The sequence below is a fragment of the Eptatretus burgeri genome, chromosome 14 (assembly GCF_056783735.1).
Source record: "Eptatretus burgeri isolate ZD-2024b chromosome 14, Ebu_testis_v1, whole genome shotgun sequence".
Classification (NCBI taxonomy): domain Eukaryota; kingdom Metazoa; phylum Chordata; class Myxini; order Myxiniformes; family Myxinidae; genus Eptatretus; species Eptatretus burgeri.
Window position 1 is genome coordinate 72,250,761 of NC_140974.1, and position 13,400 is coordinate 72,264,160.

At 45.3% G+C, this 13,400-nt stretch overlaps 1 protein-coding gene across 2 annotated transcripts; it reads left to right on the forward strand.

The window, feature by feature from the left end:
* Positions 1-900: 900 nt before the first annotated feature.
* On the forward strand, positions 901-12,369 carry LOC147013592 (ankyrin repeat domain-containing protein 49-like). 2 transcript variants are annotated; one of them, XM_085855510.1, is made up of 3 exons: positions 901-1,276; positions 5,652-5,909; positions 11,853-12,369. In XM_085855510.1, exons 1-3 carry the CDS (start codon positions 1,217-1,219, stop codon positions 12,051-12,053), a joined length of 519 nt encoding a protein of 172 aa, XP_085711636.1. In that variant the 5' UTR covers positions 901-1,216; the 3' UTR covers positions 12,054-12,369. The 2 variants fall into 2 exon arrangements, with proteins under 2 accessions (XP_085711636.1, XP_085711635.1); XM_085855509.1 differs by having other exon boundaries at positions 913-1,468.
* The last annotated feature ends 1,031 nt before the right edge of the window (positions 12,370-13,400 follow it).

Here is a 13,400-nt window from a genome sequence, read left to right on the forward strand (position 1 = left end):
ACAAATGATACATAACTATGACGTCATATAAATTTTTATGACGTCATTCCTATTTTTTGACATTTTTTGTTTCACAACCCAGAGTTTTCATCGGATCTTCGTGAAACTTGCCATGTATATGCAGAAAGCCCACGCGCAGGCAATAACCGTCTCCGATTTTGGGAAATTCTTCCGAGAAAAAAAGTTGACGTCATAATATCGTCACTAATGGAAATCGCCTATACCATTATCTCCGAAACTCGGCAAGCTGTTTGAATTTTGTTTGCGGGAATCAAGCCGGGCATTAGCACAGATAATTATTTATCGCAAACCTGATACATCACAATGACGTCATATTTCGTTTTTATGACGTCATCATTAAGAGGACGAGGATCTTCGCTCATTTGAGCTTGTTGTTGTTTTTTGACATTCTGGGCCCTCTGTCTATCACCGCGATGAGATTTTCTCCCTTTGCTCCCGTCGTCTTATCTGGAGCCTCGTGTACTTCGCGGTCCGTGAACGGATCGTTTTCAGTGATCAGGGCGCACGGACCAGTCGGGTCACGTGTGAGTGTTCGGTTGTTGTTATTTAATCGGTTTGTTTCACACTTCTTGCTCATTCGCCATCGGATTAAACGGACTCGCCTGTTGGAGAGAAGAATATTAAGAAATAAAGAAACAAAACCCATGAATTTTCCCGTTGCAGATAAAAAATATATAAATATATACAGTATATACTGTGTCTCTCATTCGATCGATTAATGGAGTGCGACGTGTGGGGGATTCCAACGAGGTGGCGAAAGCGTCATGTTCATCGACTTCCGGTTTCGTCATCCGCACTTCCTGGGGATTTCGTCTTTTTTTTTTTCTTTTCCTTTTTTTTTTTTCCTTTTCCTTTTTTTCTCTTTTCCTTTTTTTTGTTTTCCTTTTTTCCCGGAAGTCCTGTTTTCTCCACACTGTACCACTCACTGTACACTGCACCAACGTACTCCTTATAGCCGCTGGATCGTCGTGAATCGGAACGATCCTCCACCGATTCGATTTTGCTTTGATTGTGTTACAATAACAAACCGAGACCCGGTGGAGTGGACCGAGCGACGGAAGATCGTTTTACAAACCGATGAGGATAAGGAAGAGAGAAGAGGTTTTTCCCACACAACGTTCCGTGTCATGGACGTGTCGCGGCGTGAAAATACCGCATTGGAAGAAAGAAAGAAAAACCACAAAACAAGAAGAGAATGATGTTTGAAGAGAACGAAGAAACGTTCATTCGTGAAGAGAATGAGGAAACGCACGTGGTGAGGATACACGAGGGAACACGGAGCTCGGCGGGAGAGTCGGGTGAGAGGGAGGGACACGATGTGGAGAGGGAGGGACACGATGTGGAGAGGGAGGGACACGATGTGGAGACTGAGGTAAACGTGCTGAAAGAGAGAGAGTTGGCGGAAACACCCCGAGAACTCGTCCTGTGGGCAGCGCAAAGGAACCGCGTGAGTAAACATGAGGGTGTACTTGTACCTCACACAAGGGTACACGAGGATCCACGAGGGTACACGAGGATCCACAAGGGTACATGAGGATACACAAGAATCCACAAGGGTACTTGAGGGTAGTTAAGGGTACATGAGGATACACAAGGGTACTTGAGGGTACACGAGGATCCACAAGGGTACACGAGGATACACGAAGATCCACAAGGATCCAAAAGGGTACTTGAGGATACACGAGGATCCACAAGGATACACGAGGATCCACAAGGATCCACAAGGGTACTTGAGGATACACGAGGATCCACAAGGATACACGAGGATACACGAAGATCCACAAGGATACACGAAGATCCACAAGGATGCATGAGGGTACACGAGGATCCACAAGAATACATGAGGGTACACGAGGATACACGAAGATACACGAGGATCCACAAGGATACACGAGGATCCACAAGGATACACGAGGATCCACAAGGGTACATGAGGATACACAAGAATCCACAAGGGTACTTGAGGGTAGTTAAGGGTACATGAGGATACACAAGGGTACTTGAGGGTACACGAGGATCCACAAGGGTACTTGGGGTAGTTAAGGGTACATGAGGATACACAAGGGTACTTGAGGGTACACGAGGATCCACAAGGGTACACGAGGATACACGAAGATCCACAAGGATCCAAAAGGGTACTTGAGGGTACACGAGGATCAAAAAGGGTACTTGAGGATACACGAGGATCCACAAGGGTACTTGAGGATACACGAGGATCCACAAGGATACACGAGGATACACGAAGATCCACGAGGGTACATGAGGATACACAAGAATCCACAAGGGTACTTGAGGGTAGTTAAGGGTACATGAGGATACACAAGGGTACTTGAGGGTACACGAGGATCCACAAGGGTACACGAGGATACACGAAGATCCACAAGGATCCAAAAGGGTACTTGAGGGTACACGAGGATCCACAAGGGTACTTGAGGATACACGAGGATCCACAAGGATACACGAGGATACACGAAGATCCACAAGGATACACGAGGATCCACAAGGATGCATGAGGGTACACGAGGATCCACAAGAATACATGAGGGTACACGAGGATACACGAAGATACACGAGGATCCACAAGGATACACGAGGATCCACAAGGATACATGAGGATACACAAAGATGTACAAAGGTACACGAGGATACACAAGGATACTTGAGGGTACACGAAGATACATGAGGATACACAAAGATATACAAAGGTACACAATGATGCACACAATGGTATACAAGGATATGCATAGATAAACAAGAGTACACAAGACTATCCAAGGATAGACAGGTGGATACATGAGGACACACAAGGTTACACGAGGATACACGAAGATACACGAGGATCCACAAGGACACACAAGGACACCTGAGGATAGACAAGGATACATGAGGATCCGCAAGGATAAACAAGACTACACAGTTGTATACAAGGACACACGTCGATGCATAGGATACTCGAGGATACACCAGGGTAGACAAGGGGACACAATGACACACAAGGACCCATAAGGGTACACGAGGACCTACAAGTGTCTACAATGGTACACGAGTATACGCAACGATACAGGAGGATACACAAAGGTACACGAGGATACACAAGGGCACCTAATGGTACACAAGGATAGACAGGTGTATACAAGGGTACACAAGGACACACATGGATGCAGAGGATATATGAAGATAGACAAGGACCTACAAGGGTACATGAGGATACAGAAAGGTACACGAGGATCCACGATGATACACAAGGGTACACAGCACATGAAGATACACTAGGGTACACAAGGATCTATGAGGATACACAAGGATAAACATAGGTACAGGAGAATACATGAGGATACACTTGGATACACAAAGGTACATGACGATGATACACGACAGCACACAAGGATCCACGAGGATACACATCGGTACAGGAGGATCCACGATGATACACAAGGGTACACAGCACATGAAGATACACTAGGGTACACAAGGGTCTATGAGGATACACAAGGATAAACGTAGGTACAGGAGAATACATGAGGATACACTTGGATACAAAAAGGTACATGATGATGATACACGACAGCACACAAGGATCCACGAGGATACACATAGGTACAGGAGGATCCACGAGGATACACAACGGTATACGAGGAACCACGAGGGTACACGAAGATACACAAAGGTACATAAGGGTACACGAGAATACATGAGGATACACAAGGGCACGCAATGGTACACAAGGGTAGGCAATGATATGCAGGGATGCACAAGACTACACAAGGTTACGCAAGGGAACGCACTACTATACAAAGGTAGACAGGTGTATGCAAGGGTACACAAGGACTCGCATGGATGCATAAGAAACATGATAAACGAGGGCACACATGGTTACACAAGGATACACGAAGGTATACGAGGATATACAAGGATACGCAATGGTACACAAAGACACGCAAGGATACATGAGGATAGACAAGGACACACAAGGATACACGAGGAACTTTGATGCAGGATGAGGCCATTCGGCCCTTTAAGCCCGCACTTCATCTCCACCTTATTAATTGGATGAAACAGTTGATCAGTTTTAATTTACTCGGAGACAGTGTGGATAAGAACGGTGGGGGCAAGCACTGACGTGCCTTGTACAAACCTGACGAGTCACGTCAATGCGACTGTAGCGGTCAGGTGTTTCAGCCATCTGGAGTCGGATTGCAGGTCTTTCCACTTCTTCTGCGATAACAGTGGGATCATCGAGCCAGCCAAGCACTTTGCTATTTAAGCGTCACTGTATTATAACCAATTAAGCCAAGCGATTCTGAGACGAGTAGTGCTGTCCGGGGTGCGGCATTTAATATCGGCTCCAATTAGACCTCAACGGGTCATTCTTGGTTTCCCCAGGGGAACCAGGACAACCAGAATTCACCCCGAGACCAGGTATATCTCAATAACGAATGGCGCACGTGGAAGGGAATATACAGGAAGCAATCAGTCAAAAAATAACCAGTATGTAATAAATAATTGCAACCCCTTACCCACTACTGTTTGTGCACCCACAAAGCAACCAACCGAACGGGAGATCCTGAAATATCCAATGCCTTCGGGCCAAATCAAGCACATCGTGGTCAAGAGACAAGACAGGAAATACCCGAACTGTACCTGCATCGCACGGCTGGTATTAGGATGCAGGGCCGCAAATGCGTCATGTCCCCTTTCAAGTCTGGTCAGTGCACCGTCCCAGCACTTGAGAGCACACAGAAAGGAGGAAGAGCGGCGTGCCTGGCTGGTGGGGATGTGGTGCAGCAGGACAGCCTGGCAAAATCCTTGTGTACAGCCTTCCATTGCGTTTGTCTCAAGAAACTCCTCAAATCCCCTCCTCAAAGGAGATTTGAGAAAACTCAAAGCCCGGGCTTTTAAGGTCTCTGCCCCCCACCTGGAGTCCGGATGTGCTTCGCCCATCCACTCTCACTCGCTGTTTCGCCGGAGCCTAGTCTAGGGGTGGAGCAGACCTCCAGACAGTGTGGGCTCCTCAATGTAGAGTAATGAAGTAGGGAATGTATGGCAGGCATTTTTTTTTCATTTCTGATGTCACTCAGCCTATCGACACTCGAACTCGGCGATCTTCAGCATTTTTAAGAGGGGAGCCTCTTTTGCCAATAAGACATCAGTGTGAGAGCCGCCCAACCGCCTTCGCAGGACTCCGTAATGGCTGCTATTAGGCCCTGCCCCCACATCCTCTTCTTCATTGTCATTATCTGCACTGCAAACATAATTGTTTGTGTCGTGCCATCTACTGATACAGTTTGCTACTTTTATGCTTCACCTTGTAAAACTCATTTGAAACCAATGAGTCGATTTGATTGCGTTTATGGCGGATTATGATGGGGTGTTTTCACATTCGTGTATTGTCGGGCGCACGTCAGGGGCCGCACTTTCGGCCACCATGGGCCACCAGCGGCTCGCGGGCCGTGCGATGAAGAACAGAGCTCGAACTCATCATTAGATTAATTTTTTCACGGATCATTGTCTTCATTGTCCTTTCCATGACCATACCGTGGGATGACAATCAGTCGAGGTTTTCACTTGTATTTTGGAGTCAGATTTATTTGATGCATTTATTTATTTTTGCATTGTTGGTTCCCATTCAGGTACACACCCTCTCTCAGCTTCTCACCTCCAACAAATCCTTGAACAGTATTCAGGATGCTGATGGTTACAGCGCCCTGCATCGTGCCGCCTCACACGGCCATCTTTCGGCCGTCCGTTGCCTACTCTCATCGGGTGCAGACACCGGGCTCCCAACTAATGAGGGCTGGACTCCTCTGCATTGCTCCTGCCGCTGGAACTACGCAGAAGTTGCCTCCTTACTGCTGCAGTGTGGTGCAGACATTAATGCATCAAGCAAGGTAAATGAGCACCAGACAAGAATGATTGTCGACTCTAATGATTGTTTTCCATTTCTGTAATTCATACTGCTTTTAAGTACAGTATATCCTTCAGTAATGACGAAGAAAGTAATTTTTACCTCCACCACCGAAGATGTACGGAGGTTATGTTTTCACCTCTGTCTGTCTGTTACTTAGCGAAACAAATTTTGCCAAGTATGTTGATCTGTTCAGTTAGTTCGTTTTTGTTTGTTATGACAAAAATTAAAACTTCTTGTTTCTGTGAGTGCGATAAGTGCGTCTCTGAGTTGTCTGTGAGTGTGATAACTCGCACACACTTTCAGCTATCTTCGTCAAACTTTACCAGAGGATTCTGAAGGACAAAAATGAGGCTGTCAATTATTTTTTGTCAATATAGGTCAAAAGGTCAACATGGACCAAAGGTCAACAACTTGGTCACATTTCTAAAATCCTCAATTTTCATCCAATTGGCTTGCAATTTGAAGAGCATTTTCATATCAGCTCGCTGAATTCAACCACCAATTTTTCTTGAGGTCAACATCGGCCAAAGGTCAACAACATATCGGCGCGATTTGTAAAATCCTCAATTTTTTTCTCCAATTGACCCGAAATTTCAACAGGATTTGCATATGTCACTGAATTCAACCATTAATTATTTTTTGAGGTCAAGATGCCAACATAGGCCGAATTTCTAAAAATTCTCACCCGACTCTTGGCTCCAAACGTTACAGATTCGGCGCCACCCTCACCACTGCCGTCTCCGGGGTTATAACACCGGCTGGCTCGGCACAGGCCTCGGGTCACGCGTCTTCAATCGCGATACCAACGTACCCCTGGACCTTACCAGTTAGGGAAATAGACCCCGATTACAGACTGCTTTTGTCAGATGCCGAGCGTTTTCTGCCAGTCTGTAACCATTTTGGTTTTATATACCAATCGAACAGATCGTTCCTCGATGCTACACGAATTAATCCACAGCGGCAACTTCATACGCATCAGCCAGATTTATTGGGGAACATCGGGGAACACAACACAAGCAAAACATTCACGACAATGTTTTAATTAATCTATAAACCGTTCTTAACTGGGGAACTACGGATTACGGGTTTCGAGGGGGTCCCTACCGAGATATACCTTAAACAACATGCAGACAAGACATAGACAGCATGCGGACAAGACAGAGTACTTGGTGATGTTTCATGGACGAGAGGAAAGTGTCAAAAGCACGAATGTCGCTCGTAACAAGCAGATGTCCATAGATTCGAGCCCCCAAGCTCGAGCACGCTGCGTGGCAAAATGGAGCTCGTCCTCCTTTTGTCGCAGACTTCACGCACGCACTCTCGCGCGTTCAGACCCCGCGAGGTCGACTGCACCAGAGCGAAAGGTCGATGATTGGTTTCAGCTGGTTTCTCACAAGGTTCAGCATACAAGTCCAGGCCTGGCCTGTTCACCAGACAAGGCCAAATCGAGCTCCGGCAGGCTGGGTCCATGGGATTCCAAGACGTCGTCGAGCCGTGAGGTGAGTAGGGACAGTCGGAGGCTCCGTCGTTTCTTTCTTGCCTTCCTGGCGCACGCTCGCCTCGAAGCCCGACTTCTCAACCAGCAGATCGCGCCTCGACTCCCGTCGTTTCTCTCTTGCCTTCCCAGGGCACGCTCGCCTCGGAGCCCAACTGCTCAATTAACAGATCGCGCCTCGCACCCGTCGTTCCTCTCTTGCCTTCCCACCTCGAAGCCCGACTGCTCAACCAGCAGATTGCGCCTTGACACCCGTTGTTTCTCTCTTGCCTTCCCGGCGCACGCTCGCCTCAGAGCCCAACTGCTCAACTCCGTCCTCTCAGTTTCTTACCACCTTTTCTTTTTGGGGTGCACCCTTTTATGAAGTCAACAAACTCCTCCCCTTAGTTTCACTTCCTCTTTTTGGCCACTCCCCCTCTCAGCGCTGGGCGGAGTCTCGCCCGGAGAGAGGAAGGAAGAAGAAGGATCTCTCGATCCACCACCACTGCACAAACAAATAACAGCCTGTGACATCTCCCAACACACATGTAACGTCAAATTACCCAACAACCTGGCTAAACATGCATTTAATGGGGGATCTGGGCTAATCCTATATTTAGTAGCATACGAAGGGCCATTTCCGTAACAAATATATATATATATATATATATATATATATATATATATATATATATATATATATATATATATATATATATATATATATATCATGATATCTCAAAAAGTTGTGGACGAGTTATGACAAAACTCGGTGGATGAGTTGGTGAGGTGACGAGAACAAGCGGATTACATTTTCGTTCGTTCAGGTCCGGATCCAGGTCCGGCCTATCCGTATCAGTGGGATACAAAACGTAAACAGGTCAGCCTGACGGAGTTATGCACTCTATCAAGTACCATTCTAAATGGTCTTATATTTTGACCGATTTATATGGAATAACTTCATTGAATTTCTCAAAATGCATATATTGAGGCAGCCATGTCTTGTCCATGATTGCCTGAAATGCATTTCAGAATCCATGCATGTTGCACAGCAAATTGTAGATGAGTCCATTGTAATTGATGCTGTTGTTGCCAGCAAGCAGTAAGCAGAAAGCTACCCAGAATTATTGGGCACTTGGCCAATCTGGCTGCATTATAGGATTGCAGGACAGACTGCTGGCATGCCGTACAGCTCAATGAAGAGGGGGAAGGACACCTGTCGTATCACACCCTCTCACCCAGACTCTGGCCGGTTCGACGTGGGGGAACAAAAGGGCAAGGCACTCTTAACCTCTCTTGCCACTCATTCGGACAGTGTTGGCACCCTGGCAAAGCAGCAAAGCAGATGTCTAAAACAGACTCATTGATGTACCATACATATAGCACTCAAATCTGAACCAGGGGAATGGCATTCCTTGCCCGAATCGGCTCCGATTCCAGCTTAGAGGGTCTGTAGCCGTCTTGGCAAAGACCAAACGCGACGATCAATGATATCCCAGAGATGTTCAATTGGGTTTACACCTGATAATTTACACCTCATAATACACCAGGCCAGGGTGTCATGACATTAACATTGGCAATGACAAGACCGTTCCTTGTTTGAATGGCCATGTGATCACGGGCATTATCATGCATAAAGATGATTCCTGGAACATGTTGTTGAAAGGTAAGCAACACATGTTCCTGTAAGATCTCATAAACGTATCGATCTACCTGGTGTTGATCCTAGTGTTGGCTTCGCGGTTTTGGTGGTGACTTGGGATCTGAGGGTCCTGAGTTCAAGCCCCGTCGGCAGCTGAAATAACATCAGGGGGTTGACTCAGTCTGTCATCCTTCCGAGGTCGTTGAAATGAGTACCAGTGTAGCAGCCAAACGGCTGCACACGAAGGGAAGGGGTATCAATGGATTTATTAATAATCTGGTGTTGGTGTGGTGCAGGCATGATGGGCCGAATGGCCTCCTCCTGTGCAAAAATTTCCTTGTAATTTCATTGATCTAGCATCAGATTGCCATGGATACAGATCATGTTGCTGTGAAAGGTGTCAGTAATGTCACCCCACATCTTGAGACTTCCACGTCCAAAGTTTGGGGCTTCCTGGACACAGACTGGGATATATCGCTCATTGCGATTTCTGTCTACTCGTACAAGACCACCATGCCTTTCAAGAAGAAACCTGGATTAGTCACTGAACATAACACTTTCCCATTGCCACAGCATCCGTCAGACATGCTGATTTGACCACTTCAAGCACACTTGGATATGTTGCTGTGCAAGTCTTTGACGCTGAACAGAATGACGATCACAAATCCCTGCATCATAGAGATGCCTCAAGACAGTGTTGATATTTATCCTGCAAGGTCCAGGGAGTGTGTTTGCAGTATTCTGGGCAGTTTGAAACCGATTGCATCGATGGGGCATGTGAATGTATCGGTCCTGAGTCATTATCCTGGGACGTCCACTCCTTTTTGTTTTCTTTTGTTTGTATACATAGTTGAGGCTCACGGTAGAGCTAGTACACTGAAGGATCAGAACGTAACAGACAAAAACAGGATGCAAAACACGCAAAAGGAATAGTGGAGACGCACACAAAAGGAGTACCATGAAATAACGCACGGGACAAAACAGCAACACTTTAACGAATAACAAAACACAAAATACAACAAATCCGGTTTGGAAAAGTCAGCTGGGTGAGGTGGAAATGAGCAGCTCAGATTTTTCACCTTGCACACGAATACATCGGTCCCGAATCGTTTTTCCTGGGACGTCCACTTCTTGCCACATTTCTTGTTGATCCAGTGACTTGGTAAAAAATCTTCTTTGGTCAGATATCTCTCCTTCTCTTCACATTGTAGAGCCTTGCAGCATGGCTAATGGAAGACCCTGCTTGAAGACGTTCAATTATTTAATTCCTCGTTTCCTTTTTTGACAGACGTGGGATTGCAATGGATTGTTAAAGAATGTGATCATTGTATTTTATTGGATGATCCACACGATGGTGTCTTGAAAAGACTGTTTCAAATTTGCTCGGAATGCCTCGTGTCGCCTCTAAAACCCCAAGCGTGCATGAGTTGCTCGTGCTGAACGATTATTGTATGAGGAAATTGTCGTGTGGAAACTTGCAACCAAGTGTTCTACACATCCCTCGTGCCAAAGAGGCACGCTGGAACAGTCCTTCAACAATTGCATTATCAATTCAATAATTACTTTGTATGTTTATAATCATGTTTGGAACCCCTCATCAATAATAATAATATAATCATCAATAATAATCATGTTTGGTTTCTTTTATGGAGTGTCTCGAATAACTGACCCCCAAAATGTCACAATATTAACACATGATTGTACTTCAGAGCATTTCATTTTTACCAACGGGATGCGATTCCATCACATGGTGTTTGCATCTTCTACCTATTTTTTTTTCTTGGTCCACAGTTATTTCCAAAACTGTGTCCGACGTACGTGTTCGTATTGTTGTCAAATTTGATGTCCAGCATTGCAATATACTGTGATACGAGTACAAAAGCCTGAACTCTGATACGCACCACGATATATTATAATCATGAAGTCTGACTAAAAGCTGTTGTTGGAACTTGTTCCTACCTACTTTGTTGTTTGTTGTTTTCCAGCAATGTCAGGTGTTCCGGTAATTTGAGTTGTTGCAAACGTTTTCCAAAATGGATGTGCATCGATAATAATGGTTGATGGAACCAACTGTTGTGACTCAAACAAGACCCATGTTGAGCAGTTGATTTTGGGCAATCGTTGCATCAATGTGTGTGATGCTGTCGTGTAACTGTGCATCATCACTGGAAGCGTGGAAACCATCTTTCATTCACACATGAAATTCAATGAAGTCGGTGCCAGGGCAGTTCCAACCGAACTCTCAATCGAACGGATAACATTTGGGATGCATGCTGATCGACGATACCGCCTACAAACGAAGACGTTTCCAATTCTACTCGAGGAGTATCTGGGCACCATCAACTTTCAAAGTGAATCGACCTGGTTCATGTTCCCATATGTCAAACCATAGCTCATGATGTGAGGAATCCAGGTTCAAATCGTACATACGATGTTATGTGTCAGTGGTCCACTGATGTACTCATGTAATCGTACACTGACGTCTTTGTCCAGCACGTGATTTATGTAGAAACTTTATCATGAGCCTGAGATTAATGTTTTTTTTTTTGTGAAGTAATGAAAATGTCAAAGCAGCTGTCCTGCACATCTTTATTAAACATCTCTATGTATCTATTATAAAGACCTTTCCACAAAATTATGGTAAGTTTCATCAACCTCACTTGACATTCCAATTTTGAAGAACAAGAATTTCAGGTCAATCTTGAACCACCCCTACATTACACTGCATGTGCATAATATCAAAATAAACATTTATTATCATATTTTAAATTCCTGTCGTCACATCTGCTTTCTTGCCTTGTTGGTAGGGCGGTCAAACTCCTCTGCACATCGCAGCAGGAACAAAGGGCACCCGGGATGTACTGAGCGTGCTGTTGTCCAGCCGGTACGTTCGCCCTGAACTGCAGAACACGGTCGGTGAAACTGCGCATGATCTGGCTCTCCGCACAGACCGTTTTGCTTACCTCTTTGATATGGTGGATCCATGTGTGACCTTTGCTGGCTATTGAGACACGTGTTGTTTTGGTATGTTCTGGGTGTGCATCTCAAGATGATTCAGAGGTTTTACAAACTCAAAGCAATCAACATCAATTGAATGTGTTTTTGCGTTCAACCGCAGACAACCCAAACAAAAACACAGCAATTAAAATGCAAGCAATGAACGAAGGCAAACCGTGATGTGTATTTATTGTCCAACAGATGGTGAGTCACGTGACAGCGGATGCGATTTGATTCTGTTTGTTTAAAACTGATTCTGTTTGTGACATGCATGTTTTCTCTTTATTTGAATTAGAAAATAAACTCCATGGTTATAGTGGCCTTTCATTTCTTTAGTTTGGTTTTGCAATTCCTTTCTTGAATGGGTGAACGTTCAGATCTGCAAATGCAAACATCTCTTCACCGGAAGTTTATACTTTCAAAGTGGGTGTAAGAAGGTTCTGACACCGTGACCCAAGGAACCGGCCAAAACAATATTGTTACCTTATTTCGGCAAGACTTTGGAGATGGCCAACTGTTGGTTGTACCCATTCGGAATCTTGATCGCACACAAACCTCGGGAAACACTCCGCGCACAGCTGTCTAGGCACAAAGACAGAGTGAATACACTCGACAAGATGAAAGTGGTCTACAAAATTCCATGTTGAGACTGTGACGCCAATTATGTGGGCCGTCAGATATCTTTCATATGGTGAGTCCAAGCGACTCAAGACCCGGTCGACGCAGCACCAGCAAGCAGTAGCATGTGGAGACAAGCTGTCGCTGGTGGTGGTGCATTGTTATAACCTACAACACAACTTCGTGTGGGAGAACATTGTAGTTGAAGCCGAGGAATACAGCCGGGGCCAGCCAGGAAATTCTCAAGACGTGGCTTTCGGGCACACAGTCGATTAACCATCATGTCGACCTTCATGCTGCCTATCAAGGATTATGCAATCGCTCACTCCCCCCACCTACGGGTGCGAAGGTCAAGCCCGATAACCATGGATGGGGCAGATATGAAACACATGATACCGAACCGATGATCCACACACCCAAACCGAAAGCAAATCAAGACTCCAATCCCACTCTCTTTATTAAATCTGTCCCTAAACTTCATGCTGATTGTTCCCCCTTGCAGCCCACTCATAATGCGTAGCTGTTCCCGTCGGACATAATAAGTATAGCTGATGTCTCTGCAGCTGCACGTCTGGTGTCTTATTGTTACTTCTGAGGACGGAAGATGTTATTCTTCTGAAACGTCAGGATTTTAACAAAGAGTTTTATTATTTCGGCTCGGCGTGCTTTACTTTACGTACTATATATATATATATATATATATATATATATATATATATATATAGTTGCAAATTCGCGCC

Coding starts and splice junctions, on each gene's coding strand:
- LOC147013592 (XM_085855509.1), top strand. CDS start 1,217: ATGATGTTTGAAGAGAACGAAGAAACGTTCATTCGTGAAGAGAATGAG. Junction 1,469..5,651: donor GGGCAGCGCAAAGGAACCGC/GTGAGTAAACAT, acceptor GTTCCCATTCAG/GTACACACCCTCTCTCAGCT. Junction 5,910..11,852: donor ACATTAATGCATCAAGCAAG/GTAAATGAGCAC, acceptor CCTTGTTGGTAG/GGCGGTCAAACTCCTCTGCA.